We start from the raw sequence: 19,318 nt of genomic DNA, 5'->3' as shown, positions 1-19,318 counted from the left end.
AAATTTACAAATATCACTAGTCCATAAGTTTTTAATTTGTAAATAATATTTGTTAATTGCGTTTTTAGATTAACCGTCTGTATTTCGATACAGGGTCGGACCCTATGACCGCACGTAAATCAGGTGTGGTGAAATTCTTTCCTTCTCGCCATTTTCATCTCGTCAATAAATCTCTTTTGTGCTTCTCGCATTCGTTACATTTGTCGTTCTCATAATGTGTCGTTTTTTGCTCTCGGAATGTTATTTACACAAAGTAAAAAGAACAATTCTTAACTTACGAATTAATTAACTTTATTCTAGAATAGCATTTTAATATGTGACAATATTTTTCCGAGACCATAATATTGTGCAGAAGGATTTTTATTTTATTTTATTTTTAGCAGCTACAATTTCCAACCGGAGTGCGGTGGTCCCATAGAAGATGAGAAAAAGCCTCCTTAAACGGTGCCGTTGGGTCATCATAGATTTCTTTCTGCGAAAAAAAACGAAGGCGAATTTTAGGAATGAATGAAAGGGATGTTGATGATAGAGACCCACCCACAAATCCAACACTTAAACATCAAAGCTGATTCCAATTTTCTTTTTACATTTTTCAGTACTTCCAAAACAAAACTAATCTTTTCTTCTTTAAATAGCAACAATATAACACAATGGTGATGACATTGAGGCTAAAAAAAATTATTTGATCACTATCACTAATCAAATCAACCATACCTATCCTAAACAGAAAACAACAACACCAATAATAATTATTTACAAATATCATCCCAAAAGTTCACAACAAGAAGAAAGTAGATTCCTTTTTTACATTTAGCGCCAAATTTACTCTTTTCTTCTAAAAAAAGAAACAACAAAAAAAACACCATACAACCCAACGAAGCTAAGAAGAAAAAAAAAATAGTAAATCACTAATAAAAAAAACAACAAGAAGAACAAAGTATATTCCATTCCATTTTTAGACTTAGCACCAAAGCTTACAACATGAACAAAACTTCTCAAAAAAAAAAAACAAAAATTACTTAATCACTATTACTAATCAAATCAAGCAATAACAAGAAGAAAAAGATTAATTCCTTAATAATCAGGCGGGCGAGGGCACGGAAGTGGGATCCGCGGAGGAAGGAGCGACGCGGCAACCTTCAAGCATGAAGACGACATCGGACATGGAAGGACGGTCGAGCGGGTCCGGCGCAGTACAAAGAAGCCCAACCTTGACTCCAAGCAAAAACTCCTCCCACTCGGAACATTCCGGATCTATCTCGAGCAATCCCGGCTCCATGAGCTCGGAGACCATCCCGCTCTGCACCATCCTCTTCACCCACGCCACGATGCCCTCCTCCCCTTCCCTCACCGCCGCCTTCTTCCCCGTCAGAATCTCCAAAACCACCACCCCGAACCCGTACACGTCGCCCGCCACCTGTCCCCCTCCTCCCCCCTCGGGCCCCGCGTAGCCGCACGGCGGCGGCGATGACGTGGACCATGGCTCGAGCCCGAACTCCGACAAGTGGGGCTCGAAGTCGGCGTCGAACAGCACGTTCGCCGGCCTCACGTCGCCGTGGACCAACGAGAGGGAGTGGAGGTACGCGAGGCCGCGGGCCACCCCGAGCGCGATGAGGTGGCGCATCGGCCAGTTCAGCGCGTGGCCGTCTAGGTGGGGCCCGGCTTCTTGGAGCAGAGTCGCGAGGTTTCCGTTCGGCATGTAGTCGAACACGTGGAGGCGGGTCTCCGAGCCGGAGTAGTAGCCTCTCAGGACGGTGAGATTCCGGTGCCGGATTTTCCCCAGAGCCTCCGCTTCTCGCCGGAACTCCGCCTCGTCGGAGGCGGTGCTGACGAGGCGGCGGATCGAGAGGACGGTGCCGTCGGGGAAGGAGGCCTTGAAGACGAGGCCGCGGCGGCCTCGGCTCAGCACGTTGTCCTCGTCGAAGTTTCGCGTGGCCTCGAGAGCCTCTGAGAGAGTGATCTTCGCGTCGAACATGACTAGCTTCGGACCTCCGTTGTTGTTCCCGGAGCTCGTGGTGGTGGTGCTTCCTCTGGCGGGGCTTCGTCGTTTCTTGGGAGGAGCGGAGACGCCGGCTCTGATTCTGCTCCGCCACCGGAGGAGGCTGTAGAGGTATCCGCAGCAGCAGAGAGCCACGAGGGACGCTCCGGCGGCTGCGACTCCGATCACGATCAGTATTTTTTTTCTTCTTTTCCTTCTCTGGCTCTTCTTGTGATCGTTGATGCTCGGGCATTGGTTCTCGAGGGGCGATCCGCAGAGGTTTGGATTGGCTTTGAAGTGTTCTTGGTCGGGGAATCTACGGCCCAGCGGCTTCGGGATCTCTCCTTCGAGCTCGTTGTGGGATAGGTCGATGGAAGCTAGGGTTGGTACGAGGAGCGAGATCGTCTCTGGTATGACTCCGGTGAGCTTGTTGTGGGAGAGGTTTAGGCCGGCGAGGTTAGAGAGGTTCGACAGCGAGGCCGGGATTGGGCCGGAGAGCTGGTTCGAGTCCAGGGAGAGCGTAGTCATGGACGAGCATTCGGAGATTTCTTCGGGGATTTCTCCGGCGAGCTTGTTCCTTCCGAGGTCTAGGGTTTTGAGACTAGATAGGCGGGAGATCTCGCCGGGGATTTGGCCAGTGAGGCGGTTCGAGCGGAGCTCGAGGGATTCGAGAGCGGAGCAGTTTCCGATCGCGACTGGGATTTCGCCGGAGACTCTGTTCCTCGACAGAGACAGGACGGCGAGGGAGCCGAGGAACCCGAACGTGGTTGGGATGTGGCCGGTGAATTCGTTGGAAGAAAGGTTCAGGTATCGGAGGCCAACCAAGCTGCTGAATCCTTCGGGGACGTCGCCGGAGAGACGATTCTGTTGCAGAGCGACTGTCTTCAGGCTCGGCAAACCGAAGATCTCCATCGGCAACTCGCCGGAGAGTCTCTGCCTGCTCAAATCCAGCGACGAGAGCTTCATCAAGTTGCCGAAATTCGTAGGGAATCTTCCGGAGAGACCGCATTTGCTGAGATTCAAGACCTGCAAGCTTCTCAGCTCGCCGACTTTGCTCAGAAGGTCGTCTCCGCCGGAGAGCTCGTTGTCGCCGAGGTCCAGCTCGGTCAAGTTGCTTAGATTCATGAGCTCTTCGGGAACTTCTCCGGTGAGATTATTGCTTCGGAGGCTCAACGTCTCGAGCTCAGAGAGCGCTCCGAGACTCGCCGGGACCGGACCGGAGAGCGAGTTTTGACCCAAGGTCAACGTCTTCAAGCCCTTCAAGCTTCCGAACTGTGAAGGAATTTGGCCGGAGAAACGGTTGGTTTCGAGGTCTAAGACCTTCAACGAACTGCATAGTCCGATCTCGACGGGGATTTCGCCGGAGAGCGAGTTGTTAGACAGCCTTAGCTCTTCCAACCGAGCGAGATTCCGAATCTGGACCGGCAGCGAACCGGATAAGAAGTTTCCAGAAAGATCCAACGCGGTCAAAGACTTTACGTCGGTCAACCAATGAGGAAACACGCCTCGAATGTGATTGGCTCTCAAGTCCAGAACCTCCAAAAGGCTCGTGCATTTCCCTCCGTCTGGCGGCTCTACGATGCTCGTGACCGCATTGAATCCAATATCCACAATCCTCAGCGAATTAGGGAAACCGCAAAGCAGAGAAATCGGAACCGGGCCGGAGAATTCGTTTCTCGACAGAGAGAGAACCTGAAGCTTCGGCAAACGTCCTATCGTCGCCGGAATTAGTCCTCGGAGACCGTTATCCTCAGCGCTAAGATGAACCAGCGACGAGCAGTTCGAAATCGCCGACGGAAGAGTTCCGTAGAGCCGGTTCGAGTCAAGCCACAGATGCTCCAGCCGCTGAAGAGCTCCGATCGCAGCCGGGACTCCGCCGGAGAATAGGTTGAAGGAGAGATTTAGGAGCCGAAGCTGAGAGGAAGAAGAGAATTCTGCCGGAATCGCGCCGGAGAAGGCGTTCGACGATACGTCAATGTACCGGAGATTCGGCGAGATTTCGGCGGACGTTATTTCGCCGGAAAGGAAGTTTCGAGCGAGGTTGAGAACCTGGAGATTGGTGAGGTTGAGCAAAAACGACGGTAATTGGCCGGAGAGAGAGTTGTCGTTTAGGTAAACCGCTCGGAGAAGAGAGCATTGGGAGAGAGATCGAGGAATAGAACCGTTGAGGCTGTTCGAGTGGAGACTGAGTTTCCTGAGTTCGTGCAACTCGGAGAGAGAATCGGTGAGTCGGCCGCCGAGTTGGAGGCGAGGCAGTCTGAGCTCGCGGACTCTGCCGCCGGAGCATACGACGCCGTTCCAGTCGCAGGGGGCTGATGACGTGGAAGGATCCCAGCCGTCCAGGTGTCCGAGGGGGTCGTGGAGGGCGAACTTGAAGGCCGTCAGTGCTTTGACCTCCGAGTCTCTCCGTGAAAATGCCGTGAAGAAGAAGAAGAATAATGACAGGAGATATAAAGTAGCCGTTATCGGCGGTGCCATGGAGGAAGAGGGAGGGAACAGAAATGCGACAGTGAATATGTTTTTGGGTTTTGTTGTTTTCTTTAGTTTTCGAGACTCTTTTTTTCTTTCTTTAGTATTTGTGGGGTTTTGTGGTGGGTGCTTTGAAGGAGCGTGGTAGAGAGAGAAGGAGAGAAATTGGATTCTAATAATTATTATTACAACACTAATATGAGGTTATTAGCATTACTTCTCAGTGCTGATCTTTGAGGAAGAAGAAGAAGAAGAAGAAGAAGAAATGAAGGGAAGAAAAAAAGAATGCTCGAGGATTTTTGGCCTTTTGTGTGTCTGTGATGTCTTTCCCAAAACTGAACTGTGCGATTGGAAAGGCCTTTTTATTGTTGTCGAAGATGGTGAAAATATAGTGCCACTGTGAATTAAATTAATACAATAGAATGGAAGTGCAAAACCAAGTCTGTGTGGTGAAATGTGAATGGTCTTTTTTTTTTTTCACTTTTTCTTAAACAGCTATGTGGGTTTTAGAGCTCTTAATTTCGTCCCTTAAATTAATTTTTTTTAACGGAAATTCAGTAACTACTAACGGACTAAAGGTTACAGACACGAAGTTTAATGAAAAAAAAAATATTAAGAAATCGAATAGAAACTGAAAGACAAAATTTAAAAAAAAAAAAAAAAACTTTAAAATAAAAATAAATAAAATTTCAAAGCAAAATGATCAAATGTATAAAAAATTAATTAAAATCCTGAAAGTTATCATAAATATATTTCAAATTCTTTATAAGTTATGGAATTCTTAATAATGAAGTGTAAATAGAAAGTCATGATTATTTGCTCGCCATTGGCCATTGCCCACCAACTTGTTTTGTATAAATAAAAAACGATGATAACAAAGTTTTTTTAAAAAGTGTTACGGTCAATAGAAATGAACTACATAACTTATGTTTAACCAAAAACAAATCAGAATTTCGTTTCGTTCCGCTTCCGTCCAAATTAGTACCAAAATTATGTTTCGTTCACAAAAATGAACTACATTGGAATACTTTTATTATAGTCAATAGAAATGCGAAGGAACATGGTTCTCATCTCAAAAATAGTTTTTGAGTTAAAAAAATTGGAAACAAAAAACGAAATACGTTTGGTTTAATTTTTCGGAAAAATGTTGTTTTGTAAAAGAGTAAAAAAACTGAAAAAAAAAAAAAAAAAAAAAAAAAAGATATTTTTGGAAAAAAAATTCTTCCTTTCTCTCCTCTTTCTCCTCATCTTCTCTTTTCATTTTTTCAAAAACAAAAATGAAAACTGTATCAAACAGCTTTTTGAAAACAACTGCAAAATAATTTTTCAGTACAACTACAAAAATTAAAAAATATAAAATAAAAACTTTTTTAGTTAACCGCCAAACCACCAATTATTATCTCAATTTCTTTACGCGTTGTCTGTACCCATTTAAATCGAGTATCGAGTAATATGTAACAATATATAGTAAAATATAATAATATTAAATTATAAAGATATGATACATTATTATTAAGCAACTATTAGTACTGAACAAGGATCGAAATACCGTTACCGTTACCGTTCCGAGCCTTCGAATTTACTGATAACCCCCCGTACCGTAAAGGAATACCGGGGGAAGCGAGAAAAAAAAAGGAAACCGGTACCGTTGAACTTACCGTTACCGTAGAGGAATACCGTCAAATACCGTATTTACCGAGGGGAATTCATAAAAGAAATATACAAAAAAAACATACAAAGTATGTAGGATACAATTCATAAAATTAAAAATAGTGTAGAATGTTTCAATACAATATAAAATTACAAACACAACAAAAAGTAAGTTCAATAGTACAAACAAAAATGATAAAGTTCAACGCAATCCATCAAATCATTTAATTAAAAGTTCGATCGGTTACGGTTTTAGTCACAAAATTTTGTGACAAGGACGTGGTTGTAATGTTTTTCTGGGTTCAGTTGAAATAAAATGTGGAGCTCGGGGTCAGTTTACAAACGGTGGAGAATTGAGGGTTTTCATGAGCAAATATGGAATACTAATTTCATTTTAAAAGGAAATTTTCTTTTTCTTTTTCTTTTTTCCTTATTTTATTTTCTTCTTCTTCTTTCTTTTTCCTTCTTCTCGTTTCTTCTCCTCTGCATCAAAGAATAACAGAAAAAAAATAAAAAAAAATAAACAACCACAACAACTCCAGCGCCTCATTCACTCTTCCTTTTTCCTCACCCGTGCTCGGCCAACAGCTCCAGCACCGAGCCATCACCGCGCGCCTTGGCTGAGAGAGAACGAGTGCCGCGAGCCGCCGTGGACGTCGACCGGGAAATGAGGAGACCGGCGGGATCTGGGCAGAAATGGTCTTCGTCGCGTCGGGAACTAGGCGGGTCGGCGGGATCCGGTCGGGAAGTGGGAAGTTTTTGTGTGGGTCGCGACGGTTTTTGGGCGAGCTCCCCGGAACCACCGGAAACTTCCGGTTTTGGTGGTTCCGGTGCCGGGGAGCTCCAAAAAGGGGGAACCGGACCGGTTCCCGTCCGGTTCCCCCGGTATTTAAATCCTTGGTACTGAAGTAGCTCTCTCTAATCCGTACATTACAAACTACGCTTTATACTTTCACGCTTCTCAACATGCATGCAAAACTATTTTTTTCTTCTATTTTATGTTTTTCCTTGTTCTTTTCTTTGTCGATGAAATAAATGAGAATATAGAATTAAATAGTCCCAGGGTCATGAGCATGATAGTCAACTAATTATAAACTCTCACGTGAAACTAGTCCTCCACTTGATTTTTTTTATAACATAGCCATATAGCTCTTTGGCTTGGGGGTTGAGAACAAAATTTAATATGAACGTAACTTGTAATATTCAAGCAAAAAAATAAATTAAGAATTTAATATATTCAGGTAGGTATAACAAACTTATAAGGATATGGAAATATGCGTGATCAAATAATTTATAAATAATTATTTAAACCCGGCATCTTGGTGTAGAGTGTAAAAGAAAGACAATGTTGTTGGTAAGATAATTTGTATGTGCAAAACTTACACATGCTACACGTTTGGAGTTTGGACACTGTGTCTCGTGGGTAAGGATTATAATACCGATATCGATATCGATACCGAAATTCTGATTTTACTGATATATCGGCTATCGATCAGTATGTCAATTGATATATTATAAAAATATACATACCGACTATCGATAATATTGATAGTATATCGTTGATATACTGGTTAACGACAGGTATACTATAACTAATATCTTATAAAAGAGTAATTATAAATATGTTGTATATTTATTTTTTAAAATGTATATAATATATACAATATGTCTAATAAATATATATAGATATATGAATTTTTACATATATATATATATATATATATATAAACAAATATATATACAGAAAAATTTGTTGTGATTAGCTAATCTTCAATCTTCTTTCAAGATTATAGTCAAATTTCATTTTATTAATAAAAATAGTCCACCAGACCGAAATAAAAATTAAATTAATTTTATTTACTTCGACCTAGTGAACTATTTTCTTCATAAAATAAAAATTTGGTTATTTTTAAAAAATGGTGGGCTATTGGACTATTTGCCTAATTTATATGTATATAAATCGTATCCACAATGAGAATCGTATACACAAAGAATTTTGGCCGCTTATGTACGCGCACAAAAAAAAAATCATATATACAAGTAAATGCTTAAATACAATTGTGCATACATAAATAATTTTAAACATAACCCACGACCATGGTAAAAATGCAATTTATTTAGTCAAAATTCAAAAAATAATAGCGAAAATATATCGATATTTAATGGGTTATAAAGATTTTTGTACCGAGCCTTTTCATTTTTTGATATATGGTATTTCAAACATTTGCTTGTGGGTTTACTTTATTTGATTTTTATGAACTAAGTTACACCAATGCTCATTTTAATATATTTATATTTTGTGGCATCGTATTTGGGTTGTTAAATTGTTGGCATCAATAAACCAATAATCGGCGAAGGTATAATTATAAAAGGGTTCATTAGGAAAAGAGTCAATTTAAACGTTTGACATTGCTAGATAGCCAACGTTTGGTAAATCTTAGGTAAATAGTCATTTTCATGTATTTACATACGTAAATCTTAGATGAATAGCCACTTCCATATATCATGCCACGTCATTATTTACGGCAATTTACATAAGATTTACCAAATATTGACTATTTAACAATGTCAAACGTTTAAGTTGATTATTTTCCTAATTTTTATATTATATAATGTAGAATGTATGTTGGGATGAAAAAACAACTATGTGTTGTTTGTTAGAATAGGAAATAAAATAAGACGGTTAAACAAGGGAAAAATGAGTGTAAATGTTTTACCACGTCTATTAAGAAGAATCACTTGCTCTTTTGGTTTTATAAAAAAAGTAGATAAAATTGTAAATCTAAAAGTTACTATTTTTTTTCTTTCTATTACAAAATAATAATAATAATAACAAACCCCTGTTCTTAATTTCTGTCACGATTGTCCTTTCTATCTAGCTTTCTCCTCCCTCAACTGATCGATGAGAATGATATGGTTTTGTCAATGCTAGTAAATATTTTTCTTAAGAAAGTGGGGAATGAAGTAAAAAAGATAACAATTTGTGAACACCATCACGCTAAAACAACATACAATTAAATTATTATAACTTGAAGAAAAAATAAATCATCCACCCATCTTCTCACGCATGCACGATGCTTATTTCATTAACCATACATGAACTTTAAAACCAACGAATTGGGGGAGGGGGAATTTGTTAAAATAGTTTCATCACACTAAAAGCACGAACACTAGATCAACGGGAACACCGAATAGAATGAGACCATCACAAAACTACATTAAGTCGGCCACAAAGAGTTCCTTAGTTCATGTCTTAAGAGCCAGTCGATAATGTCAGCCACATTCGAAGAGGATAGCTATTGAGGACCGACATTGGAGAAGGATGGCCAAAGAAAATATAGAGGCTGAGAAAAAGGAAGAGCTTGAAAAATAAGAGAGGCAGAGAAAGTAAAAGTGAGCAAGCGATAGATGGTTCAATTGGAACTCACTTTTATTGCATTACTTGTTTAAGTTTTATCTTTCCGAAGTTTAAAATAATTTTTATTAGACTAAAAAAACAACTACATATTGAAAAAATAAATTCTATTAGACGTAATGTCAATAATGTAAATCAAATAAAATTTAAAAATATTAAAAAAGAGAAATGATATACATCAGCGTTTAAATATGATATCGACGGCATTTATACGCTAATAAACATCATTTCTCAATTGAAAAAATGAATTTTTTCCGTTGCCGGGACTTGAACCCGGGTCTTTCGGGTGAGAGCCGAATATCCTGACCAACTAGACTACAACGGAGTTGTTGTTAACGATACTGATTTCGTTATTATAAAAAGTTTCATAAAAATTGGGTCGAGAGGGATTTTTTTTTTCCCCACTTGGTGGCCTGAAAAAAACAAAAAATTGAAAGAAAAGCAAAGCGAGCGAAGGGTTTAAGGGCTCACTCGCAAGCAGTCCGACAATGGAGTCTCTGAGTCAACTCGGCATTGGCTACTCAATTCCTCGGATCGCGCCTTTTCCTTCGCACAGAAACCTCCGGAATCCCCGCCGCCATGGCCGCCCCACAGTTTTCACCTGCTCCGCCAGCAAATGGGCCGACCGCCTCCTCGGAGACTTTAACTTCGCCGGAGATGTATCCTCCTCCGATCAATACCAATCCACCGCCACTCTCTCTCCTCCATCGCCGCCGTCTCTTGCTCCTCCCACGGAGCGCCACGTGTCGATCCCGCTCGACTTCTACCAGGTCCTCGGCGCCGAGACTCACTTCCTCGGTGACGGAATTCGCAGGGCGTACGAGTCTAGGGTTTCGAAGCCGCCTCAGTACGGCTTCAGCCAGGACGCTTTACTCAGCCGGAGGCAGATTCTCATGGCCGCTTGCGAAACCCTAGTCACCTCTGGCTCGCGCCGAGAGTACAATCAGAACCTCGTTGAAGACGAGGAAGGAACGGTTTTCACTCAAGTCCCCTGGGACAAGGTCTCTCTCTCTCTCACATTCTCCATATATATATTCAGTTATCTCGTATGTATATCTATTCTCTACATTGATTTGATCAGTTAGTTTATAAAGTAGAATATGGGTGTTAATAACTGATTCAACTCCAAGTTCATTTGTTAATGGAAAAGGTCTCACATCTTATTTTTAAGGTGCTTAGAGAATGTGGATTATTTCATTGCTTTGTTTAATTGGTTTATAATGTAACTGATCTATGATTGCATTCATCTCCAAGTTCATTTATGAATGTACAAAGGCCTCACCTTTTATTCTTTGTTAGGTTTCTGAATTCTGAACTACAATTTTGTAATGTGCTCGGAGAATCTAGGTTATATGGAATATGTTTTTGTGGTTTTTATAGGTTCCTGGAGCTTTGTGCGTATTGCAAGAGGCTGGAGAAACTGAGGAGGTTCTCCAAATCGGTGAGAGTTTGCTTAAGGAGAGGCTACCGAAATCGTTTAAACAAGATGTTGTTTTGGCAATGGCACTTGCTTACGTTGACATGTCTAGAGAGTTCATGTCGCTGAACCCTCCTGATTTCATCCGGGGTTGCGAAGTGCTTGAGAGGGCTTTGAAGCTTTTGCAGGTAAAAGATTGTACCTCAAGATATTCCTACTCTTAATGTTGTTTCCTTTCCCATTTTGGTCGGTTTTCTTGTAACATCAGCTAATGAAGAAATTTGGGGGGATTTTCTTTTTCATATTGATGTAAACCTGTCTATTTATTTTTCTCAAAAAAATGTCTTTGAAAAGTGATTGACCAATAGCTTCCAGCACATAGACATTAAAAGAAACATAGCCATTCGAATCTATTGATTAGCAACATAGCCAAAGTTACATTGTCGATTTATTTTTTATTTTTTTTACAGTTTGGACAAGCAGTTTTTTAAAGTAAAAATGTATTCACATGTATTTTTTTTTTTTTGAAACCTAGTACTTTTATATTTTTGTAAATTTTAACCATTCCACTAATTTTAAACGGACATTGGTATTGTCCATTAAATTCAATTGGCTATCTAGCAATAACACCATTTTTCCGTGCTATAACAGACAAAAGCCTTGGCTAGAACATGGCAACTGATAGAATTTCAAATGTGTAGGAAGAAGGGGCAAGTAATCTCGCCCCTGATCTACAAGCTCAAATTGACGAGACACTCGAAGAAATTAGTCCTCGTTGCGTTCTAGAGCTTATTGACTTACCCCTGGAAGATGGGTATCGATCAAGAAGGGAAGAGGGACTCCGTGGCGTTCGCAATATTCTGTGGGCCGTTGGAGGAGGAGGAGCGGCTGCAATTGCCGGGGGATACACCCGCGAGAACTTTATGAACGAGGCATTCACGCGCATGACAGCAGCCGAACAGGTACATCATTTATTTGGAAGTGTAAATTAGTAATTTCATTTATTTAAGGGTCTTTTAGCTATATAGCCATTTGACTTATAGCGTTTTGTATAATAGCCAACTTTTTGTGAGTACCCACCTCAACTTATTTACGGCACTCAAAAAGACAAAAAAAAAAAAAAAACCAAAATAGGCGGGAATGTTTTTGGGTATTTTTTTCTTTTTGAGTGCCGTGAATAAGTTGAGGTGGCTATTTACAAAGAATTTACAAAAGGTTGACTATCTAGCAATTCTTATACTTTCGGTGGCTTATTTGGCTAATTTTTTGTTTATTTAATCTTGTTTTATTTTATTTAATTGTATCCTAGTATAAATAAATCATTAAGGTGTGTCATTTAGAATTTAGATACAAGAGTATTATACTTATAAGCAGATAAGTAAGGGGTTAATATAGAATACTTAAAAGTTAGTTAGCCGATAAAAAAGAGGGATTAGTTGTATGAGAGAGTAGTGGGGGGAAGAGATTCCCAGTGGGAGTGCACAAACCTATCGAATGTTCGATATCTATCATTTTTTTTTCTGGGCGAATTCTGTTTTTGTGTATAACCATGGTTTTCATTTTTGTGGTTGAAAGGTTGATCTTTTCGCTGCGACACCAGGTAATATCCCAGCGGAAAGCTTTGAAGTCTACGGAGTGGCACTCGCACTTGTTGCTAAGGCTTTTGTTGGAAAAAAGCCTCATCTGATAAAAGACGCCGATAATCTCTTCCAACAACTTCAACAGACTAAAGTGACTTCGCTGGGAAGCGGTTTCAACGCGTACGCGCAACCCGAAGAGAACCGCGAGATGGATTTCGCTCTAGAAAGAGGCCTGTGTTCCTTACTTGTAGGCGAGCTCGATGATTGTCGTTCGTGGCTGGGCTTAGACAACGAGAATTCTCCGTACAGAAATGCGTCCATTATCGAGTTTGTCTTGGAACACTCGAGAGACGACGATGATAGCGATCTTCCTGGACTCTGTAAGCTTTTGGAGACTTGGTTAATGGAGGTGGTTTTCCCGAGGTTCAGGGACACCAATGGTGTTTGGTTCAGGCTCGGAGATTACTACGATGACCCTACGGTTCTTAGGTATCTAGAAAGGCTTGACGGAGGTAATGGTTCCCCGTTAGCCGCGGCAGCGGCGATAGTTAGGATTGGGGCTGAGGCCACCGCGGTTCTCGATCACGTGAAGTCCAGTGCGATTCTGGCGTTGAAGAAGGTCTTTCCCTCGAGCGCGACACTTCAAGAGGGCAGTGAGTCAAGCGAGTCTCTTCCCCCGGGTGAGAATCCTGATGGGGACGATTCGGTCAATGTTGTGGAGATTTCTGGGAGTGACAGCGGGTCCAAGGAAATACGTGAAGTGGCATTGCTTACTAATAGCATCAAAGATGCGAGCGTGAAGATCATGTGCGCTGGTGTTGTGATCGGAGTAATGACTTTGGTCGGCCTGAGGTTTTTGCCCTCTAGGAGTAGCAGTATTCGCAAAGAGCTTGGTACGATAATGGTATCAGATTCAATCGGTTCTGGTATGACAATCTTTGCAATTTCAAAAGAATTATAGAAATGGTCCAATCAATTTTTTTTCTTCATTCTTTCTTAATTACTCGCTTGAATTAACTTTGCAGGACGTTCTGAAGATAAAGAAGCTGAAGAACTAACGAAAATGGATGCGAGAATCGCTGAAGGTCTGGTTCGCAAATGGCAGAATATCAAGTCTCAGGCTTTCGGACCAGATCATTCTATAGGAAAATTAGCCGAGGTAAGAAAAATGTTTTCGTCAGTATTAATTGGAAATAAAGTGATGTTGACGTAGCTAAAAAAGAAGTAATCAGAGCCTCTTTATCATTGAGATATAATGGTTCTCAGGTTTTGGATGGTCGCATGTTGGAGATATGGACAGACCGTGCAGCCGAGATTGCACAACTCGGTTGGTTCTACGATTACTCTCTCTTGAGCCTGACAATTGATAGCGTGACTGTCTCTCTAGATAGGCAACGAGCTGTGGTTGAAGCGACTATTGAAGAGTCGACACAGCTAACCGATTTTCTCAACCCGGAGCACGACGACTCGAACACCAAAACTTACACAACGAGATACGAAATGTCCTGTTCCACTTCTGGGTGGAAGATTACTGAAGGATCTGTTCTCGAATCATAACACTAGAACGCGTAAATACAAATGTTGTGGGTGTGTATATCATGTTGATTCTGTACTGTGTTATTATTTTCATAGTGCAATTCCAAAAAAAAATCTTGAACCAGGTGTTTGATTTGGCAATTCAACAGAAATGAGCAACGTGGTATCACATATAATACAGATCATTTTTTTTTTTTTTTTCTCATGACAACGAAGACATGGTATGTTTCCAAGCAAAGGGTTTTCTGTTGGGGTGTGTGGGCGTGAGAGGCGTGAAGCTAAGTCCAAATGTCACCTTCGGGACTTGACCGGCCTCGACAAACCCGACCAACTTAGCCACGAGAAAGGCACTTTCCTGCGAGTGTTCGAGATCTCTCGTGTTCGACCAGAGTCGGCGAGCTAACTGCAAGCTCCTCTGCTTCGTGCTCAACACGATACTCCACTTCTCGTATAGACTCTCACGTTCCTTCCTGGTAAAGGTTCTGTGCACTAGCTTGCTTAACATTTCTCTCTCGCGATTTAGAATCTTCAAACTGGTGTTTAACAAGTCAGAAACAAGAGAAGAAGGAAGAAACAGTGTCTGTTTTGAGTATAGGCTCGAAAATGCTACCTCGAAGCCGGCGTTGGTATTTGACTGCCTTTATTCCCAGCGCCTCCGATTGAAAATGATTCACGGAGAAAGGAGAGCCTTCTCAGCTCGACTTCGTAGTAAGCAGAGTCGGAAGGTTCGCCTTGAAAAAGGAGGAAAAAGTAAGTTCTGTGAACCAGTGGGACATGGCAAGAGTCCCAAAGTTCGATTATTTCCTGGCGCCGTCTCTCGAATTCGAATTGCCAACTCAAGTCTCCTTGTTCCTATCACGCACAACCATGCAGATTCAGATATTATGGATCAAGAAGCTTTCGTTATAAAAAAAAAAATTACAGCTAAAATCAGACTGGAAACACCTAATTATGGAGAGAGCGAAAGGGTTTTCTCTTCTTACTTGTTTATGTTCGGCCTTCTGTTTTGCGACGAAGCTCGTGACACTTAAATTGTCATCTGAATCAAACTCTCTGGAGCCGTATTTGTTTTTTGTAGATGACATTTCTGTATTAGCTCCAAATTTTTCTATGAACAGCTTTCTCCGTAGACCCTTCTCTGCTCCATAGAAGTCCTCAGCGGTGTCACCATCATCAATCTCTTTCGTTCTCTCTGTCTCCGTCTGAGAATCATTTCTAAGCAACTTTCGAATTGAAACCCGCTGACTCTCTGGGTCAAATTCTTTGTTGTCCATGTCAAACAAAGTACTCACAGCAGAGGAACAAGAGTCTTTCCTAGACAAAGTGGTGATATTGGTACACCGGTCCGATCGAGAAATCTTCCATGAAAAGCTCTGCATCGATCCGGGGGAGTCGATCTCAGACCTTGCGGTGTACACGTCCTCGTAATCCTTCAGGCAGATCGAAGGTAAAGCTGTCGTGAGAACAGCCCTGCAACTTCTACTTCTCGTCAGCTTCGAGCATCTAGAGCCAACAGACATGGCTGCCTCGGAGGAACAAGGAGATTCCTCTTCAGGTTGAAGATCAACAAGACAGTTTATCGTCTTTTGCATGTCCTGAATCTTCCGCTTCAGAGCTTCATAACCGCTTCCATTCGCAATATTCCCGTCTCCTTCGCTTTCTTGTTTCTTTTCTAGGTCAGATAAACCCGAAGAATCTTCTCTCTTGAGGTCTAACGTAATTGTCTCATCAATTCCAGACTTAGGAGCACCAACGACTAATTTTGATCCCAAACGCATCATGGTTTCAATTCGAGATTCGGCAAAATCGCGTTGCTTTCTCAGTACTTTAATCTCTCTATCCATCTGTATAAATTTCCATACAGATCCATAAATCACATAAAACTAAAAATAGTACCCGTCTTTTTTTTTTTTTTTTTTTTTTTTTTTTGCAACTGGGGTCGTGTTATTACCTTTTCGATAAGAAGCTCTTTCTCTCTCAGCAACTCAGCAGAATCAAGAGTCACTGGCTTGGAAGTCAAGGTTCGCAGCTCGTGTTCCATATTAGCGAGTTCCTTCTTCAACTGTCTGACCAACGCCTTATCAGAAACCATCACGTTGACCTTCGCGTCCGTGGTCACCTCTTTCGCACAGCTGGCGAAAAGCAAAGCGTTCCGGGATTGTTCGACTTGGCTTCGAGCCGGGCTCAACGTGCAAACGATGGCTGTTCTCGCGTTCCCACCCAATGAGTTCTGCAATATTCGCGTCAGCTTTGAATCTCTATAAGGCACGTGCCCGTTTTTCCCTTTACTGCGCCGAAGTCGAATTACAGTTCATAAGTATCGATCCCACATTAAAACCATAACGGCCATGTTGGTATCAGAGCACACAAAACTCAAACGAACACAAAAAAAAAAAAAGAAAAAAAAGAAGAGAAAATACAAGAGATCTAGTTGACAGAGAGATTAGTGTTAGTCAAGACCTTAGTTTGCGAATCACCGTTCCGAGAGTCAATAGGCTGCGATTGATGTGGCTTCCTTCTTTCAACCTCGCGCCCGTCGACAAAGTCTGAGAAGCGCGTTCACTGCCAGCAAGATCGACGAAATTCTGTTGAAAGTTCAGTTCAGGGGTTTTATAGTCAATTTTCATATTCTTCTTCTCGTTTGTGAAATGATAGTTTCTTTTAGACAAAGATGAGAGGAGTGAAACTTGCATACCACAGTAGCTGTGAGTGTGCTTGAAGATCCAACTCCTTTGAATTCACGGGCTGAACTTTCGACGGTCTTTGATTGGTTTATTAATTTAATTTATCATCCAATCAAAAGGACAAATAAGAAACCAACTTATTCAAATATCTAAGATAGAAATATAGTACACAGATTATCAATTACCAATCTCAAAATTTGATGAGATCTTGAACTGGTCTCATTAAGAGATGTCTCTCCCATTTTTCTTTGGGCTGCAATAATAAATTTCAATGTATCAATTCAATAATCTATTCTTCTTAAAAATAATAAATATTTTCATAAATATTTACCTGCGCATATAGAAAGAAGCTCAAGCAAATGGTTCTGATCCCTCAAATTATGTTCTGTGAGTTTCTCAACGACAGTCCCTTTCTATACAACATGCGTTGCAGTTAAATTTTTGACGAATAATGAAAAAATAAAAGAAGAAATAATACAAAATAAATTCACTTATTTCACCTCCGGATCATCTAGGAGTCTGAGCGGAGAACTATCGGCGCTGAGGAGGTCTCTCACAGCTTCATTGTAGATCTCCATGGCCGAGAATTTAAGAACAAATTCTCTACCTTTACGCTAAACATTAAAAAAAAAAAAAAAAAAATTGATCATTATGCGTTACAAAATTTGTACGTCAAAATTTTATAAACATATTTTATTTTTCTCTACCGTGTGAATATAGTCGTATATATCTCGGACTGCATATTCTGTGATCCCATTCATGGTGTATGTCTTTCCACTGCTTGTCTGCCCATACGCGAATATCGTCGCTGCAAATTCTCAATTTCTTTTTTAATTCTTATCAAAATTTAAAATCATGGAATAATTAACTGTAAAATAAATTTTACTGACAGTTGATTCCGCTAAGGACAGAAAGAATAACTTCTTTGGCTCCTTCTTCATAAACCTGCTTTGTTTGGCTCTCGAAGCCAAAAACTCTATCTATTTTATACGCACATAAAACCAGAAGTTTTATTAGAGTCGTGGTAATTATGATCAGAAAAGAATTTTAATTTTATTTTTTTGTAATATATACCAAAAGTATAATAAGCATTGGGGAGAGTGGTGGTATCGATGGCGATAGTGTGATCGCCGATACATTCCCAATCGCAACCGTCGTTTGTGGCGATCTCTTTGTCGTTTAATGGCCTTAGTCTCACAGACACCACGATTTTCTCTTTCTCTTCTCTCCCATTCGATTCCTCTTCTCCGATCATTCTTTTTTCTTAAACTAATTCCAACGACGAAAACCACTAATTCAAAAAAAAAAAAAAAAAAAAACTGTAATAAAAACAACGGTTCAAAATGCAGACATATGAATATGTAGTAGTGTAATATGATTAATTGGCCTTATATTATACATGAATGTGTGTGTGCGCGCTAGAAAAATGAAAGAGAGAAATGAGAGAGACAATTTATCAAACCGATTCTCGGTTTTCTGTTCGGAGGAAGAAAACGATCGCGGGAATCTCAGGGGGAGAGAGAGACAAGTTATTAAAAGAGCTTTGAATTAATAGTTGTTTCTCTGACAAAAAAAAACGATCTTTTAACTTTTATGACCATTTTGCCCTCCACGTCGCTTTACAATTAACCCGCGTACTAACGGTCTCATCGACCGACAATACCTTTTTTTAATTTGCATGAATTCCCTTTCTCTCAACGAACAAATGAATGTATGTTCTAATTTTTTTTTTTTTTTTTGTCATTTTCTGTTTTCTTGTACATCCAATTTCTCTTTGAGATTGGTTGACTTTTTTGTTTTGTTATTTTTGACTTTTGAGGTACCTGGATAAACAAACTATTTAAACATATGCATTCTAATTTTTATTAAGGCTTCGCTTTATTTATTTTTTGTGTTGTTACCAAATACAATTGAAGTGAATTTGACGACGTGATGGCGAGTCATCTAAGTTTGGAAAGTTGGTTACGTCAAACATCACCGACCGACGTGATGAAATGAAAAATAGATAAATAAATAAACAATAAGAAAATTGAAACATAAACATATTATTCATTCGGGTTCATGTGATGGGACTACTTCGGTAGGCCATCACGTATTCGAATTCAACCTATGAGTAGCAAGTTGCAACAATCAAATTTTATAGCCATACCGTCCACAAAGTTATTTGAATTAATTGGTTTATTTTTATTGTTTTTGGACACACGAGTGTAATGTTGAAAGATAGTAGAGTGTTTTTTTTTTTGGGGAATTTCTATGAAAAGAAAGTGCATGGCAGTTGATATCTGTTTTTTGGTTTTACTGATATTTTTAGTGACAAAAACCTGTTCAGTTGACATTGACTTCATAAAACTCGAAGAGACGAGAAGAACTCAGATAAATACTCAAGTCTGCTGGGATATTTGTTGAACTGTATAAATAATTTTTATCAATAACAATGGTGAAACTATACCAAAACTAAAACAAAGACTGCAGAGCCGACGAAAATGATAAGATGCTAAGAAAACAAATATGACTACAAAATCCATTTTGCACCTTAACACAGTAACAGATAATATTGAAAGGAAAAAAGAAAAAAAAAAACCAAAACTT

General features: G+C 40.3%; 3 protein-coding genes and 1 non-coding gene across 4 annotated transcripts; 1 reads left to right on the top strand and 3 right to left on the bottom strand.

Annotated features, from left to right (window-relative positions):
• Positions 1 to 770: 770 nt before the first annotated feature.
• On the bottom strand, positions 771 to 4,761 carry LOC149392405 (Leucine-rich receptor-like protein kinase family protein). The gene has a single exon (XM_089621249.1). The coding sequence runs from the start codon at positions 4,454 to 4,456 to the stop codon at positions 1,082 to 1,084; it is 3,375 nt and encodes a 1,124-aa protein (XP_089477375.1). The 5' UTR covers positions 4,457 to 4,761; the 3' UTR covers positions 771 to 1,081.
• Positions 4,762 to 9,764: 5,003 nt separating this feature from the next.
• TRNAE-CUC (transfer RNA glutamic acid (anticodon CUC)) lies at positions 9,765 to 9,837 on the bottom strand. Its single transcript has one exon. It is a non-coding gene; the product is annotated as a tRNA-Glu (tRNA).
• Positions 9,838 to 9,916: 79 nt separating this feature from the next.
• ARC6 (Chaperone DnaJ-domain superfamily protein) lies at positions 9,917 to 14,241 on the top strand. Its single transcript, XM_089618561.1, has 6 exons — positions 9,917 to 10,513; positions 10,893 to 11,117; positions 11,631 to 11,891; positions 12,505 to 13,435; positions 13,535 to 13,668; positions 13,776 to 14,241. Exons 1-6 carry the CDS (start codon positions 10,001 to 10,003, stop codon positions 14,064 to 14,066), a joined length of 2,355 nt encoding a protein of 784 aa, XP_089474687.1. The 5' UTR covers positions 9,917 to 10,000; the 3' UTR covers positions 14,067 to 14,241.
• LOC149392402 (kinesin-like protein KIN-7E) lies at positions 14,221 to 18,248 on the bottom strand. Its single transcript, XM_089618560.1, has 13 exons — positions 18,129 to 18,248; positions 17,804 to 18,020; positions 17,620 to 17,709; positions 17,437 to 17,537; positions 17,230 to 17,343; positions 17,061 to 17,142; positions 16,915 to 16,982; positions 16,741 to 16,806; positions 16,506 to 16,630; positions 15,997 to 16,333; positions 15,029 to 15,889; positions 14,656 to 14,897; positions 14,221 to 14,578 (listed from the first exon to the last, which is right to left on the bottom strand). The coding sequence occupies exons 2-13, from the start codon at positions 17,982 to 17,984 to the stop codon at positions 14,248 to 14,250; spliced, it is 2,598 nt and encodes an 865-aa protein (XP_089474686.1). The 5' UTR covers positions 17,985 to 18,020; positions 18,129 to 18,248; the 3' UTR covers positions 14,221 to 14,247.
• Between the last annotated feature and the right edge of the window lie 1,070 nt (positions 18,249 to 19,318).

This window comes from Urtica dioica, chromosome 7 (assembly GCF_054948205.1).
Source record: "Urtica dioica subsp. dioica isolate 48M chromosome 7, U.dioica_male_clone48M_v1_H2, whole genome shotgun sequence".
Taxonomy (NCBI): domain Eukaryota; kingdom Viridiplantae; phylum Streptophyta; class Magnoliopsida; order Rosales; family Urticaceae; genus Urtica; species Urtica dioica.
This window is presented reverse-complemented; position numbering and strand designations above follow the sequence as displayed.

Coding starts and splice junctions, on each gene's coding strand:
- LOC149392405 (XM_089621249.1), bottom strand. CDS start 4,456: ATGGCACCGCCGATAACGGCTACTTTATATCTCCTGTCATTATTCTTC.
- ARC6 (XM_089618561.1), top strand. CDS start 10,001: ATGGAGTCTCTGAGTCAACTCGGCATTGGCTACTCAATTCCTCGGATC. Junction 11,892..12,504: donor GCATGACAGCAGCCGAACAG/GTACATCATTTA, acceptor TGTGGTTGAAAG/GTTGATCTTTTCGCTGCGAC. Junction 13,669..13,775: donor CTATAGGAAAATTAGCCGAG/GTAAGAAAAATG, acceptor AATGGTTCTCAG/GTTTTGGATGGTCGCATGTT.
- LOC149392402 (XM_089618560.1), bottom strand. CDS start 17,984: ATGATCGGAGAAGAGGAATCGAATGGGAGAGAAGAGAAAGAGAAAATC. Junction 17,143..17,229: donor GACTCCTAGATGATCCGGAG/GTGAAATAAGTG, acceptor CATGTTGTATAG/AAAGGGACTGTCGTTGAGAA. Junction 16,631..16,740: donor GCACACTCACAGCTACTGTG/GTATGCAAGTTT, acceptor AACTTTCAACAG/AATTTCGTCGATCTTGCTGG.